This window comes from Bactrocera oleae, chromosome 5, assembly GCF_042242935.1.
Source record: "Bactrocera oleae isolate idBacOlea1 chromosome 5, idBacOlea1, whole genome shotgun sequence".
Lineage (NCBI taxonomy): Eukaryota > Metazoa > Arthropoda > Insecta > Diptera > Tephritidae > Bactrocera > Bactrocera oleae.
Window position 1 is genome coordinate 72,687,105 of NC_091539.1, and position 18,521 is coordinate 72,705,625.

At 40.2% G+C, this 18,521-nt stretch overlaps 1 protein-coding gene and 1 long non-coding RNA gene across 6 annotated transcripts in view; one reads left to right on the plus strand and one right to left on the minus strand.

Moving 5' to 3' along the window:
- LOC138857332 (uncharacterized) overlaps nt 1-18,521 on the plus strand; it is a 247,497-nt gene that overhangs the window by 44,056 nt on the left and 184,920 nt on the right. The window lies entirely within an intron of this gene.
- The window catches only part of br (broad-complex core protein), a 63,711-nt gene that overhangs the window by 19,285 nt on the left and 25,905 nt on the right, over nt 1-18,521 (minus strand). For 3 of the 5 annotated variants that reach the window (XM_014237990.3, XM_014237991.3, XM_070109715.1), the window contains exons 3-7: nt 12,030-12,218; nt 11,544-11,955; nt 11,200-11,467; nt 10,993-11,135; nt 10,764-10,814 (exon numbers count right to left, since the gene is read on the minus strand). In XM_014237990.3, coding sequence (XP_014093465.2) covers nt 10,764-10,814; nt 10,993-11,135; nt 11,200-11,467; nt 11,544-11,955; nt 12,030-12,218 — 1,063 coding nt within the window. Of the gene's footprint in view, nt 1-1,744; nt 3,386-10,763; nt 10,815-10,992; nt 11,136-11,199; nt 11,468-11,543; nt 11,956-12,029; nt 12,219-18,521 lie in introns of those variants that run through there. The other 2 variants (XM_070109716.1, XM_036365305.2) reach the window with 2 other exon arrangements.

The following is an 18,521-nucleotide window of genomic DNA, read 5'->3' on the forward strand; positions in this document are numbered from 1 at the left end:
AGTATTCTGTTCTGTTCGGTTGTTCTGCTTTAATGTTTAGTTTTTTTCAGGTTGCTGGTCGCGGTGTAGAATCGTTCTGTTTGTCTATGGGGTCTCGTGTTCGTTATTGGGTTTCGGTGTTGTGTAGTTTAAGAGTCTTTCGCGTGAGTAATTAGTGGCTACTTTCTGTGAATGTCTTTGTACACTAACAAATCCAGGCTCAAAAATGTATCATAAATTTTTCTTGGTAAATCAATTTTCATGAAATTTCAATGAAAACTTCGGTCGCATGATTGCTATGCTTGTTGTTGTTCCTGTTGAAAGGAAATTAACCATTTTCAGAGTTGCAGTTCGTGTTTTCGTTGACGACGACAAACAAAACAAACCGAAGTATGACTAAATCGTTGGTTAGTTTTTCTGCATTCGCTCGCTCACTCGGCACTCGGCACACAAAGCATGCAAACGAAGCGCAGCTGCAACTGTGGAGCGAGCGTTAGGAAGATCACTCCACAGCCACAAGTTGCGCTTGCTCCACATGCATTGACTGTGCTTTGGGCGCTATCTGGCGGTGGACTGCCGAGTCCTAATGCCATTGGAACCAATTGCTATAATTGTGCTGATCAGTTTTTCGTTGTTTCTTTGATTTCGTTGCATTGCAGCGAGTGTTAGAATTTCGAAACAAAAACGTAAGTCAAACAAAAAGTGTTTGAGTCGGCGTTGGTAATCATCGAAAACGCTGCTAGCGTATGAATTTTGCATTGTTTTATTTCACTCGATACCTTTCAGCAAAGAGTTAATAAGTTTTTAAAAATTTTGAAACATTTTTGGCCTGATTGATTTGTAGTTTTTGTTTTCTACGATATTTATTTTTCTTTTTTCTCATAATACTTCTCTCTTCTCTCTTTTTTACGCTTTTATTGTTATTTGTCACTAGTGTCTCTTTTGATACTTCTTTTTCCTTTATATTTTTTTTTTAGTTTTTTTTCTTTTTCTTTTTTTGTAAAGGTAAGGGGAGCTCACCAACCTGTGACCCCCAGCCGACCGGTTGACCCGGTGGCAGGGCGGCTGGATGGCGAATGAGGGTGTGGTAGTAACAGTTGTTGTAGTAGTAGTAGTAACAGCAGTAGAAGGCACTTGGGTTTATGGAAGTGGTGGGGGGTTTAGGATGAGGTGCAGGGTAGGTGATGTAGTTGTTGACGATTTGCGGAATTCACTTAAAATTTCTATAAATTTTGAATTTTATTTTCCAGATTTTAAATAAATTTCAGTTCTTAAATTTAAAAATGAATTTTCAAATAAAAAAAAATAAAAAAAATGTTTTGTACATTTAAACCAATTATTCTTTTTGTTATGTGTTGATAGCTCGTTTGTGTTAGATGATAATGATAAATGTGTTTCGATTTGATTGCAAACTGAACAAGGATTGCTAGTGGCCTTAGACGAGCAAGACTGCTTGGCAAATCTGTATACCAATTGGTTCCAACACGACCACACACGATTGTGATAGCGAAGACACACATACTCCTATATAATATACCAATACATACATATGCAATTGCTAAATTCGCTCGGATGCGACTTGGATGGACTCTTTGTGTACTTTCAACATACCTGTGACATACAATGTACTTGCAACATCCATAATTATAGTTGTGATTTATATTGGTTTTCAAGCAGTTTCAAAATATTTAATTTTAGTATTTTAAGTTGATATATAAAACATGTGGTAACATTCTAAGTTAGCTAATAATGGTATGTACGTATGTATGATTTTAAACAAAACTCTTTATTTGCTAATTAATACTAGATTAACAATACGTTAATATATATGTATATGTATATGTATATAAATATATTTATTAGTAAACGATTTTATTAAAAACGAACACAACTGAATTAAAAAGTATCTCGATCGCTCTTAAAGTGCCTAAGCCTAGTCGAATATAAAATAGTCAATGACAAACATATATTGTATAAAGTATTTACATGCTATGGTTATACCGTTAATTTCCATCTACATTCGCAGTACATCCCTTACACTTCGTAGATCGATCGGTCGGTCGGTCGGTCGGTCGGCCTTTGGATGTGATACTTATGGACGTGCTTTATACATACTTAAGTTTTCCATTAAATCTATGATTTTTATGATTTCTATTTTTACTTTTTGCTTTTCTTTTCAATGTACAAAATTCATAGCAAATAGGCGGATTAAAAATATCTAAGGCGTTACTTCTGTTGTAAGTTTGAGAACATTAAAGCCATTTCAGGGTTCGCACCTTTGTTTACAATTATCAAAATAATGCGCGCTTGTTGTTGGTAAGGGATCTGGCCCCCGCGAGACGTCGTGCTTACTACATATAATTTAAGTTTCCTTCGTACCTGTCGTACATACCCCATTGCAGCTTATGCCACATGTGTTTGAATACGTGTAGGTATGTATGCACTATTTACTTCCGATCATGTCTGCGTCTGAACGTGTTCTAATTCTACTTATTCACTTATTTAACATAGACTAAATGTTAACGAGCACCTGAAAACATAACAATTTCACCACACCTGCTTCTAACATCTACAACATGAGGCGCTGGTGGTAAGCACCCGTCATTTGCGTTCGCTTAAAAATTTATATTGGTCAGGTAGTCAAAGTACATGAAACCCTATGAGGATGAGCGATGATTGACCGGCGAATAGTAGGAGTTGTGCATCACGGCCACGCTGCCTAAGCCCGGTGACTGGGCTATATCAGCGCCTCCGATGGTCTCCTGCTTCGGCTGCTTCAGGTTGCGATGGTAGATGCTCTTGTGATTGCGTAGACTGTTTAACGAGCTGTAGACACGCTTGCAGATGTTGCAGACGGGTTCTTTGGTCGGACGCATGTGCACGTTTTGTATGTGGCGCTTGAGGCGGGTCAGAGACGACAGATTCTTGTTGCACGGATCGCAGCGAAATTCGTCAGCGCCACCAGCGCCGCCTCCTCCGACGCCCGAAGTGTTCAGACTGCCGGCTGATGTATTGCCAGCCGCGCTGCTGGACGCTGCCGCCATATTGGCCATGGCGGCAGCAGCAGCGGCGGCGACAAACATTTGCGACTGCTGGACGGCGCTGGTGGCGTTGCTAAGGCCGCCGTTGCCGTTGTTGCAACCATTGCCGGGATTGTTACCGGAGTTCTGGCCGTGCTGATGTTGCTGCTGCTGATGGTGGTGGTGGTGGTGATGGTGCTGGTGCTGGTGTTGTGAGTTGGCCTGCATGAGCGCGGCGGGCAAGAGGTTGGATGTATTGTTGCTCGAGGTGCTGCCGCCGGCACTGTTGTTGCTGCAATTGGCGCCACTGCTGCCATTGCCATTGTTCGAGACACTGCAGTTGGCGGTGAAAGTAGTGAGGTTAAGGCCACAGATACTTGAGGCTGCTGGCCGTTCGAAGGGGGGGTTATCGCAATTAAGTGGGCGCGTATTTGCATTTCGGTTGGTGTAGCGTTGGTTGGCATAGTTGTTGGTGATTTTACAGTTGAGCATGTTGTTGTAGTAAATAGATTTGTGGCATAGGTTTGTTGTAGAAGTGGAATTTGCCGTCAGTTGACCTGACGACAATGTGGAAGAAAGTCATAAAACGTTGGATTAGCCCAAAAGACAACAGTCAGTTCAGCGAGTTAGGTATTAACGATTGGAAGAATAAACTAATGGTAACAGTAACGGTAACGGTAACTACGAATAATCTTTAATCAATTTAGGAGAAACCGAATGGAATTTCGACTGAAAATCAAACGATTCTCTATGAAAATTTCTCTCTCTTATTTTCTTTTTGAATTTGCTCTTCTCTTTTGAGTTTTGCTTTTGCAGGTGGTTGATTCAGGGCATTACGCAAGCCACCGCCGTTACGGCTACGAAATTTAACTTTGGATTTATTTATTTATTTTTAATTCTTTGGAGAATTCTATTTTCTAATTTATAAAGACTAATGTTGTATTTGCTTGTATGCTATGAAATGCTGTGCTGTGCCGACCACTTTGTAAATGTGGAAAAATTTATTTCTTCTTTGATTGTTTGCATTCCTTAACTCGAGCCTACGGGGAGTGGGTGACAGGAAGGGGTGTGCAAATTTGTTGCAGTTCACGTTTATCGAGTGTCAACTGTACTTCGAATTTAATTTCACTCGAATATGCTTTTTAGAGTTCGTAGCTATTTCAATTGTATTGAGTCAAGGCCATATTTATCTTTGAATGAAATCCTTTTTGAAATTTCACCATTACTAATTTTTACGCTCTCGTGTAAAGCAGTTCTTCAATCAGATTCTCATTTTCAATTTCATATTTTATGTTGCATTTGTGTTTAACTCATTGGCTGGTGCATTTTAAGAGAAGGGGTGGAATTTTCTTTTTTTTTCCATAATTTTTGTTAATAAGTGGTATTTTGTGTAGCGTGTGTATGTGTTCAACACCATCACCATTGTGTGTGTAGTGGAGTTGTGATTGCGCAACTGGTGGCAAGCACCTTAGGATACTTCTTCAAATAGATACGTGTTGGTAGCATGGCTTTGGGCAATGCTTTATATTTCTTGCTATTCAGCGCGTAACATAAATTAATTAAAATTATTCAAAACAAAAATTTATTTTCGTTCCACTTGGGATTTGGCGGGCGAATGAGTTGAAAGTATTTTGCATTCGGTTAAATTTAGTTTGCATAGTTCTTCTTTCGAATCGTGTGTGTTCTTTTTTATCTTTTTAATTGGATTGAGTGGGAATGCGGGGGCTTTTGGGGTCTGGGGCTAGGGGCAGGAAGTTGGGTGCTTTCGATTTACGACTTTAAAGTAACTACTAATTTTACATACAATTTTGACTCAGTACAAAAATTTACAAACATGAAGCTGATATGAATATTATGCTGTCTTAAGAATTACAGTTTTTGTTCCAAGAAAAAATTACCAATAAATACCGAATATGATTTATGTAGGTATACTAACAAGAGTACAATGTTGACGCAACAAAGCTCGTGCAACATTTGGCTACCAAATTACTTCGTTTCAAATTCCACTACCGACTCTTCGGTGGCGCGATCAATTTCTTGCCGAATTTGTTAGTGTACGTTCAGCTTTAGCGTACGGTGTGAGTAGAACATTCGCGAAGTATGGCGAGCATTTCTATACTTTGCTTGTTCTACTTACATATGTTGTTGTTGGTTATTTTTGACATTATTTGTGGTTTATTCCTCGGTTTAGTGTAAATTTAAAATTGTCCTCCTACCAAAGTGTCCATAAATCAATATATACTGATATTGTTGCGCTTGATTTTCGGTACTTAATAGTGTGTGTTTGTTTTTAATATAATAAAGATAGTTGTTGTAAGCCTTACATGACTAGCCAATACAAAATATAAAAGGATAAGACATAACTTAAGACATAAAAATTTGTATGGAAATAAAGTTCGGAAATTTTGAAACGGTTGCGTTTACGTAATTCGCGTTCCTTCAGCGTTGGACGAGTGAACACACCCTAAGCGATTTTACTTCGTGAGAGATACCGAGAATTTATGCATGTTCGTTTTTCGTTCGGTCTGTGTCGAAGAGACTCGTGATCAAAACTGAATTCTGAATCAAGTTGGAACGCGTCAGTCCATCTGTCTGTCTTTCGGTGATTAGTCTAAAAAATTTGACAGTTAAATCTTGCCTTATGCTGAATTGATTCCCATGCAAATATTCTCAAATAGGTTAATGCCGATTTTTTCAATTTTAATGGTCTTCTTTGTTGTTGTTGTGTTTACTTGAACAATTTTGTAAGTTTTCTTGTGATTTTCGCTTAAACTTAATACTTTATGTGTACAATAGCTTCCAATTCGAAATGCAAATACTTAATCATAACTTAAAATTTAATTTTTACAATTTTGTCGTGGGAATTTCGAAACTTAAATCTACAGAAAATATATATAATATCTCTTAACTCCACCAATCATATATGTATGCGTGTGTATGTAATTATGTAATTTCCATAGCTTAAATAATATGTACTTTGTTTGTGTATGCTGCTGTCATTAATCATAAACTTTAATAGAATGGGCTATGTATGTGTGTGGGTGTTTCTATATCTTTGCCTGAATGTTTTGATAAAAAGTATACTCTTTGTTTTTGTAATTCATATTCACGGCTTCATGATTAGTCATCCAATTAAGCGCAACATTTGATTAGTAAAGTAGTGTGGCACATGGCTTTCCTCTTAATTTGCTGTTAGTTGTTTGTTATTGTTGTTATTATTGTTGTAGTGGTTAGTAAGGAGCTTAAAGCAAACGTTCGGTGTGATGTGAGTGAATGTTGGAAATCCATTCACAGGTGTGGTTAATTGTGTGTGCTTGTGTGAGTAGTTAAGAGTGGGTGAGTGAGTGGGTTAGTGAGTTGGCATGGACCCTGAGAGTGCGTGTTAGTAAAGAGCAAGTGTGAGTGCGTGTGAACGTGGATCTTCGAGGGGTTTCACTTTCAACAGCAATTGTTGCATAATTTAATTTTGTGTTTTTTTTGTTTTTATTTTTGCGTTAACTGCACTTTTTGTTGCGGAGCAGTTTTTTTAATTTATAGGTGTATATGCATATGTGTGTGTTCGTGTTTGTGGGGGTGTGTGGTTAATAACAATTGCTTGGTTTGTTTTTGTTTACCGCCGGCGGGTTAACGGTTTCGAGCAAGGAAATGCATCGATAAATATTTTCGAGTGTCAATTTTTCGGGGCGGTTTGGCGCGTCGACGTGGGGGAATGCAAGGTTAGCTGGTCCTTCACTCTAACACGCTTGCTTCAGTTTACAGCCAATATTTATAACTTTTGGGCTTGCAAACAATTAATTTAATAAAAAAGAAATTATATTCCAAAAAAATTAACCAATTTTTTCTCTTGTTTCTGTTTTTGTCGTTTTTATGAGCTGTGCTCTCTCTTGTATTCGTACAAAAATAAGTGCGCGCCGATTTGCACACATTGGGGTGGTTCATACGACCTGTTCGAGTGTTCGCCATACACACACGTACATATGTATGTAAGTTTGTAAGTATTTCATATATATATGTATGCATTTATTTACCATATATAACATATATTGCACAAGAACAGTTAATGTCTTTGAGTTAGTTGTTAGGGAGCAGGATGTTACCATCAAATTGCAACACTGAATTAAATCACAACGTAAATTTGTATGCGTGATGATTGAAAGCAAAAAAAAAAGCAAAAAAAAAAACGAAAAGTATTGAATATTAAAAACATGTATGAAACTCAAAAGGCGATCACTGTACAATGAAGCTGTACGTGTTAATGGGAAGTGCGGCTTTCTTAGGGCCGGCGCCTTCCCTCTTCATTACACTTCACTTTTAAATAACAAACAAAACATTTAGAATAACAAGTATATATTTTCAGGCATAACCTTAGGGTTAATAAACGTTCAGTATTGCATTTGTAATAATTTCGAAATCAAAATGCGTGTTCTCTGCTGACACATAGTTTTCTATAGCAATTATATACTGATTAAAACACACATACATGACGAAAAATTTCCATTGTAAATAGTTAAAAGTGTGTGATTTCGTATGTGTGTGTGTGTGAAATTCAAAGCAAAATGGTAACAAATATAACACACATTTCAAACGAAATTTGAAACACACTTGATTCATGGCTTCGAAGAAGCGCTTTTCAGTTCAAACATCGAAAAATAAAAAGTTAAAGGAGTTTACATAAATGAAAAATTTTTCTAATTAATTTGGCGCCTTGTTGTTGGCCTGCTCAATTTATACGAACATATATTTATGTATGTAAATCTAGTGGAATACAAAATAGGCGGGATACGTGTAATGTTGCGAAACTAAACATTCAAAACAATATATGTGTGTATGTATGCGTGTGCGCATGTTTGTACAGAACACAAAAGTATGCAATTACAGTTAGTAAAAAATTGGCAAAATAACGAAAACATAGACAACAAAAAATGTCGAAAATATCACAAATATTTATATTTACTCTTAGGCACGTACGAATATGAATGAGTAAGTAAGAAGAGAAAATTTTCATTTCTTTATATTTCCATAAAATACGAATACAAAATTAGCACACAAAAACAAATATCACGGAAAATATATATTTGGGCTTTTCACTCAACGCTGGCGCCGCTGCCGCGCTTTTGCGGGAAGCAGCCTTGCTGGGCAAATGTTTTCGCTTTGGAAACTCGCGAACTTCGAATAGTTGTTGAATTTTCAATATTGTGTTTGCGAATTTTATTCTTTGTTTAGATTGATTTTACTAATGCTCGCGCGTACCCTACAAACGTTTGCGTTGACATACGGCGAGGCGTTGGTCTCAGCGCCGAGGAACGCTTGCGAACCGCATATTAAACAAGGACATCGCGTTAATACTTCTTGTGAACGGAATGCAACGAGGACGGCTCAACTTTTAAATCTCTTGAAGAATGTGTTTTACACTTTTAAAACCTTACAGTAAAATGACCATGGAGACGATTCTTGCGAATGTGGCATGAATGAGCAAAGAAGTGGACTGGAAGCAGAGGCATTTGAACAGCAATGAGAACAACACAGAATACAACACTTAACGAGTATCCAGCAACACACGCGTACATGTATGTGTGCAGCTTTGGCGCCGCTGGTGGCGTAAGCGCATGTGTCTGTGTGTGTGTGTTGGTTTCTAAATAAACTACAAATGAACTTGAATAAATTCACCGAAAGTGTGAAACTTGTTGCGCGGCAATTATTATGTGTTGCCACAGCTTAATTAATCGTTAAAACGCCTGTGTGTATGCAATAAATTTGGTGCGTACGCTTTGAAATATGTTGGAGCTGGCGGTGCATGTGTGCGAGCGCGTGTGCGCGGCTAATCAAAATTAAAGTTAAACACTTTTGCGCCGATTAACGCAGACATAAAAGCAAATGTCGACGTTGCAGCTGGGTGCCGCCGCCGAAAGGGCACGCCACACATGCCACAAGTCTGCACAAATCGGCTGCCAGTGTGTGGCAAGTGTGAAGCGTAAAGCGCAAAGCACCAGTAGCCGCAAGCCACAGCATCGAGCGCACATAAACACGCATGAAACATGCGTAATCTCTATTTTACACTTTCACCAGCAACACATTTGTGTTTGCTTGTGTGTCGGCGGCCAAAATTTTCACAATCACTTAAATAGACAAAACTTTTGCGTTGCCGCACACGCACACGCGCTCACATGTATATGTCGCACGCGCAGTTGGGGCAAATTGTTGAGGTCGGCCGCAACATAAAGGCATCAATTAAAATTTCCCCACACGCTTAACGCTAACTGGGAGAGCAGATAGTTGTTAGAAATCAGAAGGCGATAGTAAACAGGCAGCCCGTTGTGGCATCAACGCGTGTTGACGCGGCTGTCTGCTGGCGCTCTAAGCTAGCGAGTGACGAGCGGCAAGTGCGCGCTAAATAATTGATAAGCCTGTGGCAAGGCACATATGTAGTATACATTTGGAGCGATTTAGGCGCATATTGGGGCGTGGCGCGGTGCCGGCAGCAGTTGGCAGCCTGCTAAGATTTGAAGTACGGCAGTGTTTGCCAGTTATTGCCATCATCGATGTGGCGCATGTGGTTATTATTGCTGGAAATTTCGCTTTGCTTTTGTTATTGTAATGCGGCAAACTGGTTAATTAATTCTAACACAGTCAACTGATTGCTCGCTTATTTGCCAGCGCTATTCTGCATTGTAATGGTGGATTTCGGAGGTTATTCAAACGCGCTTGGCTTCGCTTCTCTTCCTCTTCTTCACTTTCCGATTTCAGTTGTGTACTGTTTCAGTTTTAATTATTGACTCTAGGCTCTATGGTCCTTTTACCATTCTACGCTTATGAAGGGGATTCAAATGAAATGAGTATTTACCATCGAAACAATCAAATAAGAAAGAAATTTTCTGTGGTTTACGTAATTCTGTTTTTTTTTTTCTTTTCAGTTACCAACCAAATACTTAGCGACTTAGATTATCTTATTTCATGAAATGTATCAACTTAGTTTTAGTTCAAAGTGCTGGAAACCGTAAGTAAATGCCGGTGAACGCAGTGCTCCAGAAGCGTGGACCAAATAACAACTGAATCTCATACAAGAAGTGTGAGTGTGTGCTGGAGGCATTTGGAACTGCATATACATATGCTGTGGTACGTATAGATGGATATGTATGCATGTGGAAATTAAGTTGAATTGAAAAATTAAACACCAAAGCGATGAGTTATGTCGAACAAATTATGCATTCGGTTCCTTCGAGAGTTTTCGAGAGAGTGCTTAAATTAGTGGTGAAATTGTTAGGAAATGTGCATTGAAAATCCAGTAAAAGTCTACGACATGAATTGGTGCATTAATGAAGCGTGTAGCCACCTTAAAATTTAGGAAAAAAAATGTATATTACTTCTTTAGCCACTGCGTTCCAGACATTTTTATTTTCCATTTTTTCTGAATTTATATTTCACTTTTTCCAATTATTTTGGAAGTTCTTGAATTGTTTCTATTTCAAATGTTTTCTGTTTTTTTCTCATCCCCTACTCTCTTACGAGTTTTCCTCACAAAGTCGGTTTAAATTAAATAAATAAACCAAAAGTTAAATTAATGAAAAAAATTAACTGTAATTATCATGTAAAAGAATTTTATGGGTTATTGCAATTTTCTAAAAAAAATTCCGTAGTTATAAATGTAATAAAACATAATTAAATTAGGGAAATATTTGCATTTGATGTAAAAATGTAAAGGAATGAATTTGAATTGAAATGTTCGGAAAGAGCGAGTAGTAGTATGTATGGAAGCGGCGTACTCACCTTGCGGAGAAACTGATATTTCGGCGGCTGACTGTAGTTGCGAGTTAAAACCTGCAAGTGAAAGTTAATGAAATTATAAACTTTTGTAAAATTTACATTTCCGTAGGGAAGGTTGTTTAGTGCAAGCTCAAAAGTTTCACAGCACCAGATTGAGCTTTTGTGTAAGGTAAGCTTTCGGTTGGTGTGAAAGCTCTAGTGCAGTGCTAACCTTCATTCAAACTGCACTTACCAGCTAACGTGGCAGGATCTAGACCGCTCATGGGAAAATTAAAGGCGGCCGGTGAAAATAATTTGCTCTCTGCCGGTGACATCAGATATGGTGGTGGAGGATGTGTTGGCATGTTGTTATCAATCTCCTCATCGTTTCCCGAACTATTTGTATAAATTGTCGTTTAGCTTAAAGTTAATAGAAATTTGTGTCGCCGTTTTAACTCACCTTAAAGAACCTTTGCCGCCATCGCCGCTGCTAGATCGGTTCGCTTCATGCTCACCAGTGGAGTCGTTACTGTGCTCATCGACTACTGTCGGATTATTATTCGAGCATACTAGTTCCATGGGTTCCGATTTGACATCATCGGCGGTGCGTGTTAGCGGTGAGGAAGTTAAGCTACCGCTCACTTTGTCATTATTTGCGATACCGTTTCCGTTGCCAGTGTCCGAGTTAACATTGCCACTATTGCCGTTATTACCAGATGGTCCATTACCTGAAAATCATGAGTTTTGTTAGACTTAGTCTCAATTTCCTACCTCTCTCTCTCTCTGTCTGAACTACACACTTACGTTTGTCTTCCTTCAGCGGCGGTGTGTTGTTATTATTGTGCTTGATGGTTGAGAAATCGGCCGGTGTCAATTGCGGTGATGTGCTGCGTTGATGTACAATTTCGGGACTGTTGTTATTGCTAGACGGCAAACCGTTGTCGGGTCCACGCAAACGCTTCATGGCATTATTCGAGTCTTCGACCGATGGTGTGGAGTTGTTCCTCTCGCGACGTAGCATCGCCATGCTGCGCTTAAACAACTGGCTGTTGATGTGTGTGGATGCCATTTGCAGCTGTTGGGATTGTGGAGGTGGCGGTGGTGAGCCGCTGTTGCGTGGATATAGCGGCGGCTCATCGAGCAATGTGTGGTGTGAATTAAGTGGAGTGCGTGTGGCATTGGCAGCATTCGCCAGATTTTGTATTTGAGCTAATTGCTGTGGGGTGCAAGTATAAATGTACTTGTGAAAATGGGAAACATCACCTTTGTGGCATGATTATGTAAACTTACACTATGGGTTTCCTCGGCCTGCTGTTGTGTGAGACCCGAGACTCGAAGTACCTCTGCCGTTTTAAGGAAGGACTGTAAAGATTTTTGATGCACGTTCACCTCACCGTGATATATGAATTCCACCAACGAGTGTAGGTCGAGAAAGTTGACATCCTGGAGCAGAATCACTGGATGCTTGCAAGGTGTGCTCTGAAAGAGATGAGGAAAATTGAAAATTAGTGATTGTACAATGTCATACTGGTGGTAAGGCATAATAGAAATTAATGAAGTGGGAGTGGCTTGTGGACACTTCAAGGCAAGACCCACGCATTCATCGTTTGTGTGTGATAGCCGTATTGATTTGAAGTTGGCAAATGCTTGTAAAATGCAACGCACAATTAATCTGAGTACATCGCAAACACACATATGCAGATGCATGCACAATTATGAAAAATACTCACTGTATACGACCGCTCAACTGCAGCAAGTGTATGCGTGTGTGTGCTTTTATTCAATTGGCGCGTTTTGAAGTAGTTTTGAAATACACAAAACCTGCGAATGTGTGCGTGAGCATGTACTACTTCATGGTCATGGCGTAACAACAATAAAAATAAGTTGAAGTACCTGATTTGTGCGTGGCTTGTTTGCTTAACGATGAACACACACACACGTAAAGACATGTGAGCGCAATGCGCTTGTGTGCGATCGTTAATGTGCTTTGTTTTCTGCTTCTGCCATTGTCAGAGTTTGTAACGATTGTGTGGCGACAGCCTAACGCAAGGCAAACAGAGGTAAACACGAGGGGCCGTCGGTCCGTTGCTGTGTCTGACGGCAGAAAAACAACCAAGGTACTTGTTCGCATTTGAGCTTTAGGTTGCTTGCGCAAACTCACAAACTGGCATTATAGCAGCCGAATAGGGCTGTCATGCCTTCGCTTTGGCTCCGCCGCTACCCGCCAGTGCGTAAATATGTATGCATCAATAGTGCAGCTCTTTACTTGTAACGCCAACAAATCACATGAACTGCGCCTATCAGCGCAGCAAAGCGCAGTATTTGATAGCGACCTTTATATATTCACACATACATACACATGCACATAGTGCATATAAACATTATTTATATTTGCAACACACGTTTAATTTAATAGCAGCCACAGCGATCGCTCCCATCGCACTCGGCGCAGTTGCAGCAGCGCTGTCTCAGCAGAAAATGCAATTGAACTGCCCAAATAGCAACAACAAGCATCGCACACTTGACAGCGATCGCTGTTGCATTGTGCCTAGAAATTAGGTCAGCCAATAATAAAAGCATAAAGGCAAAAACTGATGCTTCGCTGCGTGTGTGAAAACATATGTATGTATGTATGTATGTATGTGAATATGTGCAGTCGCGAAGCGCTGTCAAAGGCGAACGACTAAACGAATGCATAATCGACGGCAGAGATAATGCTTTGCCCGACGAAAGACAAGCAACTCATCGACGATCTTGCTGCTGTGCAGCTTCGATCTGTTTGCGCCCATCTTTTTGAGTTTATCGCCTGCCCACCACTCCCCACCAGCTCGTGTTATTTTTTAGCACTGCCACAGCTACGCTTACTATACACACACATACACATACAGACAGACTTTTTCGCCCGTTTGGTGCATGTGTTTTTCTACTCGGCGTTTCGCTATTTAATGGACTTCTTGCAAAGGATTGCTTCTATTTTTACTGATTTGTGGTACGATCGCAAAGGAGACATCGCTGTGTGCGCGTGAAGAGGGGCGGGTGCTGGTGGAGACGGTCTTAGCGTCTGTGGTTGTATGGTTGATGCTCGGCGCTTTGCAAGTTTGGGAAAATGAGGTCAGCAGCAGCAGCAGTCGATTGCGAAATCTGGCTTAGTATATATTTGTAAATAGGCGCACACGCGCACGCACACCAACGCAGGCGTACAAATGCGTGTGAATTGCATTCAAGTGCTCATGCCATGTTTTGTTATATTGTTTTGCGCACATCTTGGCCTTTGGAATTTATTTGCGATTGTAAATTACCGTTTATGATCTATAGAAAGTGGGACAGCTGCGAGATTGCTTTTTGGGAAACATACTTACACACACACAGATATACACGTATATTACATATACATGTGTATGTTTGCGTATAGTTTGCATTTGTCTTGATATAATGCCAGAAAATAATAAAAAGTAAGTTTAAGTAAAAAGTGAAGCGAAATAATAAAAAAGCCGCTCAAATTACAATGCAATAGCAGTGTTACCAGATCTATAAAATTGCTATGATTTATAACATCAATGCGTTCGAAACTCCTAAAAGCCTTCCTTCTCTACTTATGTTGCAGGAAATGATTCTAGGACCGTTGGTTCGTACGAAATATGCGAGGTTTAGCACTACGGTACTGAGTTTTGGACCCTACAGAATATCCGGTTCGCAGTAATGTTATTGGAGACCCAGCAAGGTGCGCTAATTTCTAGGAATGAGGTAAAATTAAGTGTGATCACTCATTCGTACATTTTCCTCTTGCGCGAAGCCTCAGAGCAGCGAAAATTAGCGGAAAATATTGAAGGCTCAGCTCAGCTCAGCTCTCTTGGCGAGCCAAATAATAGAATTAAATATGGCCAAGTGTCGCTTTACAATTCAGTTTGTTTTGCTTGTTTGTATTGGCCAACTACACGGATTTGTAGTTAAAACAAGGCGAGAAATAAAATGAAAAATGATCAAACAAACAACGAAACGAAGTGCGGGCCGCACGACGAAACAACATGAATTCAACTAACTTTCTGCCATCTTTGTGCGCCGTTAGTCGTCACTTTGTTGTTGGGTGTGACTGAGTGTTTGAGACTTATTTAAGTGCCACTATTGCAACGGCCATTGTTTGGCGCCTGTTTTTGTGCCGTTTTGTATAATTTCGTATTTGTGCATTTTAGAGCTTTAGTTCAAATGCTTTTATGCCAAATTGCTGCACTACAAGTGCGTCCATTTGCCTGCGCCTATTCGCTGGGTGCGCCAGTGCTCAGCGGCTCGGCGCTGCCGTATTGCAGTTTAAACCTAATTAAAATAATGCAGCAGTTAATTAAATATTTATGCACCGAGTGGATACTTTAGCCACTTTCTAGCCACTTCAATCCAACGCCACTCACCCCCGTTGCCATGCGTCGTCAGGCGGCAGAGCGTGTTATGTTGTAGCGCTCAGTGCTGCTGAGCAGAGGTGTCATTTGGTTGTGGACCAATGTGACAGTGGGACAAAATGAGAGAAAATCCGTCATGAAAGCAGAATTACAAGAATATTTCAAAATATTGCTCAACGCCACTCAAAGCGGACAACTGGACAGAATATCGTTACAAATTTGTCTAATAGTGAGTACGTATTTACTGCGTTCTAAGCACATTCACATAGGACAGTGGTTGCTCCAAAAAGCGCTCCACTGCGCAACGCTTTCTGGTCGCTTGTTTGTTTTTATAACGGTAATGCATAGTAAATACAAAAATGGCAAAAGCTGCCGCTTGTAGTGCCAATAAAGTTTTCCCTACCAAGGCTGGGTTCATTACTTTTGTTGCCATTGTCCGAGATACGGCCGCTACCCTGTAATCTTATGCGCCCTGCTCTCCCTTCTCTCTACTGCAATTGTTGTGCATTTATTTTGCTATTTAGCAAATTAAATGTTGTCCCTTCTCATATTGTAGTATTTCTTAGTACTTGTAGTGCTTTCAATGCGCCGTAGTATGCGTGTGTGTGTGTGTGTCCGTGTGCGGTGTCATGACTTGTTCGCTTTTATTTGAAAAAGTGTGTTCTTCACGTCGCTTCGCTTCACTATTTTTGCATAAGTAGGCAGGCTGCCGCTGGCCTGAGTGCTGACACAGCAATTGACTACACTTTTTTGCGCTGATTTATTTAATTTTTTTCGACTTTTCGACGAGTTGTTAATCAGCAGTTGTGCTGTTGTTATATTTTGCACATGCAAAACTTTTAACAATTTAGTGCATGCTTCTTTGTATAGTTCTTTCTTTGAGTTTCTTCTGCATTCAATCGCTCCGCCATAGATCTAATTTGAAGCGAATAATTAACTTGGCAACAGAATTGTCAACTTGGCGATACTTTGGACAATTGTGTCATGTATAGTACTTTTACCGTTATTATACAACTTAAATTGATTTATTGTGATAAGTTCCGTTACAGCGAGTTTGGCGAGTGGCGTCCAACTGCGATTTCTAATTAAAATTAAACCACATTTGCATGAGTAATTTTCTACAAATTCCTAATTAAATGATTTAGGGTATATGATTACAGTCAAGGCTAACCAGTCAGCACTCGGATGAAGAAATCGTATGAATCGTCGACTTAACGTACTTATTAGGGTTTCAGAACAATTCTTTCGATATACTAAAGCCAAGCTAACACTCTTATATAAATATTTTGCAAATGAGTTTTATTGGAGAGCAATAATTTAACTAAATCTAGCTCATTTAATTAAACCTAGTACTTTGCAAGCGAATTTGCATACATATGCTACGCTAGTACAGTGCAAATATCAAGTTGGAAGTGAATGTGAACGCATTGTAGCAGCGTTTGTGAGCTTTTCTTCGCAGTCGCACGCGGAGTCATTAAATCAGTTTTATTGTAGGCGAACTTTTGCATTATTAAATTCTTTGCAAACATTTTGAAAATTCTGTTCATTGCTATGTACGTATGTATATCACGACGCTTTTCAGCGCCGCCCAGTAGAAATGACTAGCTTCCGTGCACACACACACGCGCATACTTGCTTATGTTAAGTATTTATGTGTTTATGCAATAAAAATAACTCAGCAATTCATTATAAGTTGCATGCGAATCGAATGCGGCTATGCCTTACGTATGGGTGTGTGTTTGCGTCACATTAGACAAAACGGTAAATGGCCAAAGACAGATACTCGTACGCCTATCGGCGTTCATGCCGCCACGTTCCGGATTGACGAGCACTTTGCTAGTTATAACCTTTCGCCGCAGAATTTGTTTGTTGCTAAAACTTTTAACATGGTACGTCTGTGTGTGTGTGTGTGTGTGTATAACCGCATAGTTTTCGATTTTTCTTTTTCAAATATTCTGCAAAAAGCGTTCTTCATGCAAATGCACATACATTAGTGTTTATGTGTGTGTGTGTGTATGTACGAATTTGCCTGCCCTATTGGTTGCCGAAGTTTTAGTGGTTTTTGTTGTTGTGTGGCGCAAAGCAAACTTTAATGGCAACCTAATTAATAAAACGAATATATTTAAAATTTGAAATTTCCGTGCAGCGATCCTCACCCTACGGCACTCGCCACTCGCCACTTGTAGGCCAAAGTTTTGTGATTTAGCGAAGCCTGCGCCGTTCCCTGCTGCGCCTTATTTCTAGTCGCTTTCTGTGTAATTTTTGCAGTGGCTCTACTTAATTTGCATCGCTGTGCCATTATTTCGCAGCGCACTTTTACTCTAGACTCCTCGCCCCACTCTTGTTGTTGCCTTTGTTGTCGCATTTTGTACCGTTGCATTTTTTGTTAACTATTAAATTTATTTAGTCGGTTCTTCTTTGTTTATTATAACGCAACACACACATACATATGAGGATGGAGGCGCGGCGCGGCGAAGTGGGCAGTTGGCGTGTGTGGCGAATTGCAAGAAGTTTGCTGTGATTTTCTTGTCTCTCGGTGGCATTTGCAGGCAAAGTGTGGCACTGCGCCATCACTAATGGGCCGCAGGCATGGCGAATATTTCGCGAGCTCATTATTACTGTTATTATTTGTGGCTTCCAGCTAATGTTTGATGATAGTGATTACTGCCGTAGTTGCGGTGCGGATGGCTGATGGCTGGTGGCTTAGAGGACCTCCATGCCGCTGCATGCGGCATAATTTCTATTACGCCCATTCTCCCCTAAACACTTTTTCTGTGCGGAAGTATTCGAGGCGACGTCTGTTGCATGCATTTGTGTTTTACAGTGCAAAAGAATATTTTGCTATTTTCGGGGTCACCCACTGGGAGCTGGAGTCTCTTGTTGCTTGCCACAGGATTCAGTGCCAGTTTTGCCTAAGAATTTGCGAGTTGCGTTTCCACCGTCAGTTACAAAGCGAGCAACAACTTCGGCAAACTCTTTGCGAAATAACAAGAAACCATGTCCCGCCGCCCCGCCTACTAACAGTCACCGCAGTGAGCGTCTTGATGTGCCTAATGCATTTTGAATATTCGTCGGCATTGAGACATTAAACTCTACCAAAGTTGGCTGCATGTGACGGCGAGAGCAGCGGCGTCAGCGGGGTATGCAGTTTGTTGCAAGTATAGATTGCGGAAGTGTGCACGCAATTGTGGCTTTGAGGCAAACAAAAGGGGTAGGCTGCGGCACCTACAAACATTCCATACAAGTGTATGTGTGTTGGCAACGCTGCAGCCAGCAAAAAAGGCAGAGAACAACGTACAAGCGTACAATATGACACAAAGCGGAAACTTTTTGCCACTGAGCTGCCATCAGCGTCAAATAATAATCGTTAGCAAATTTCCGACATTGCGGT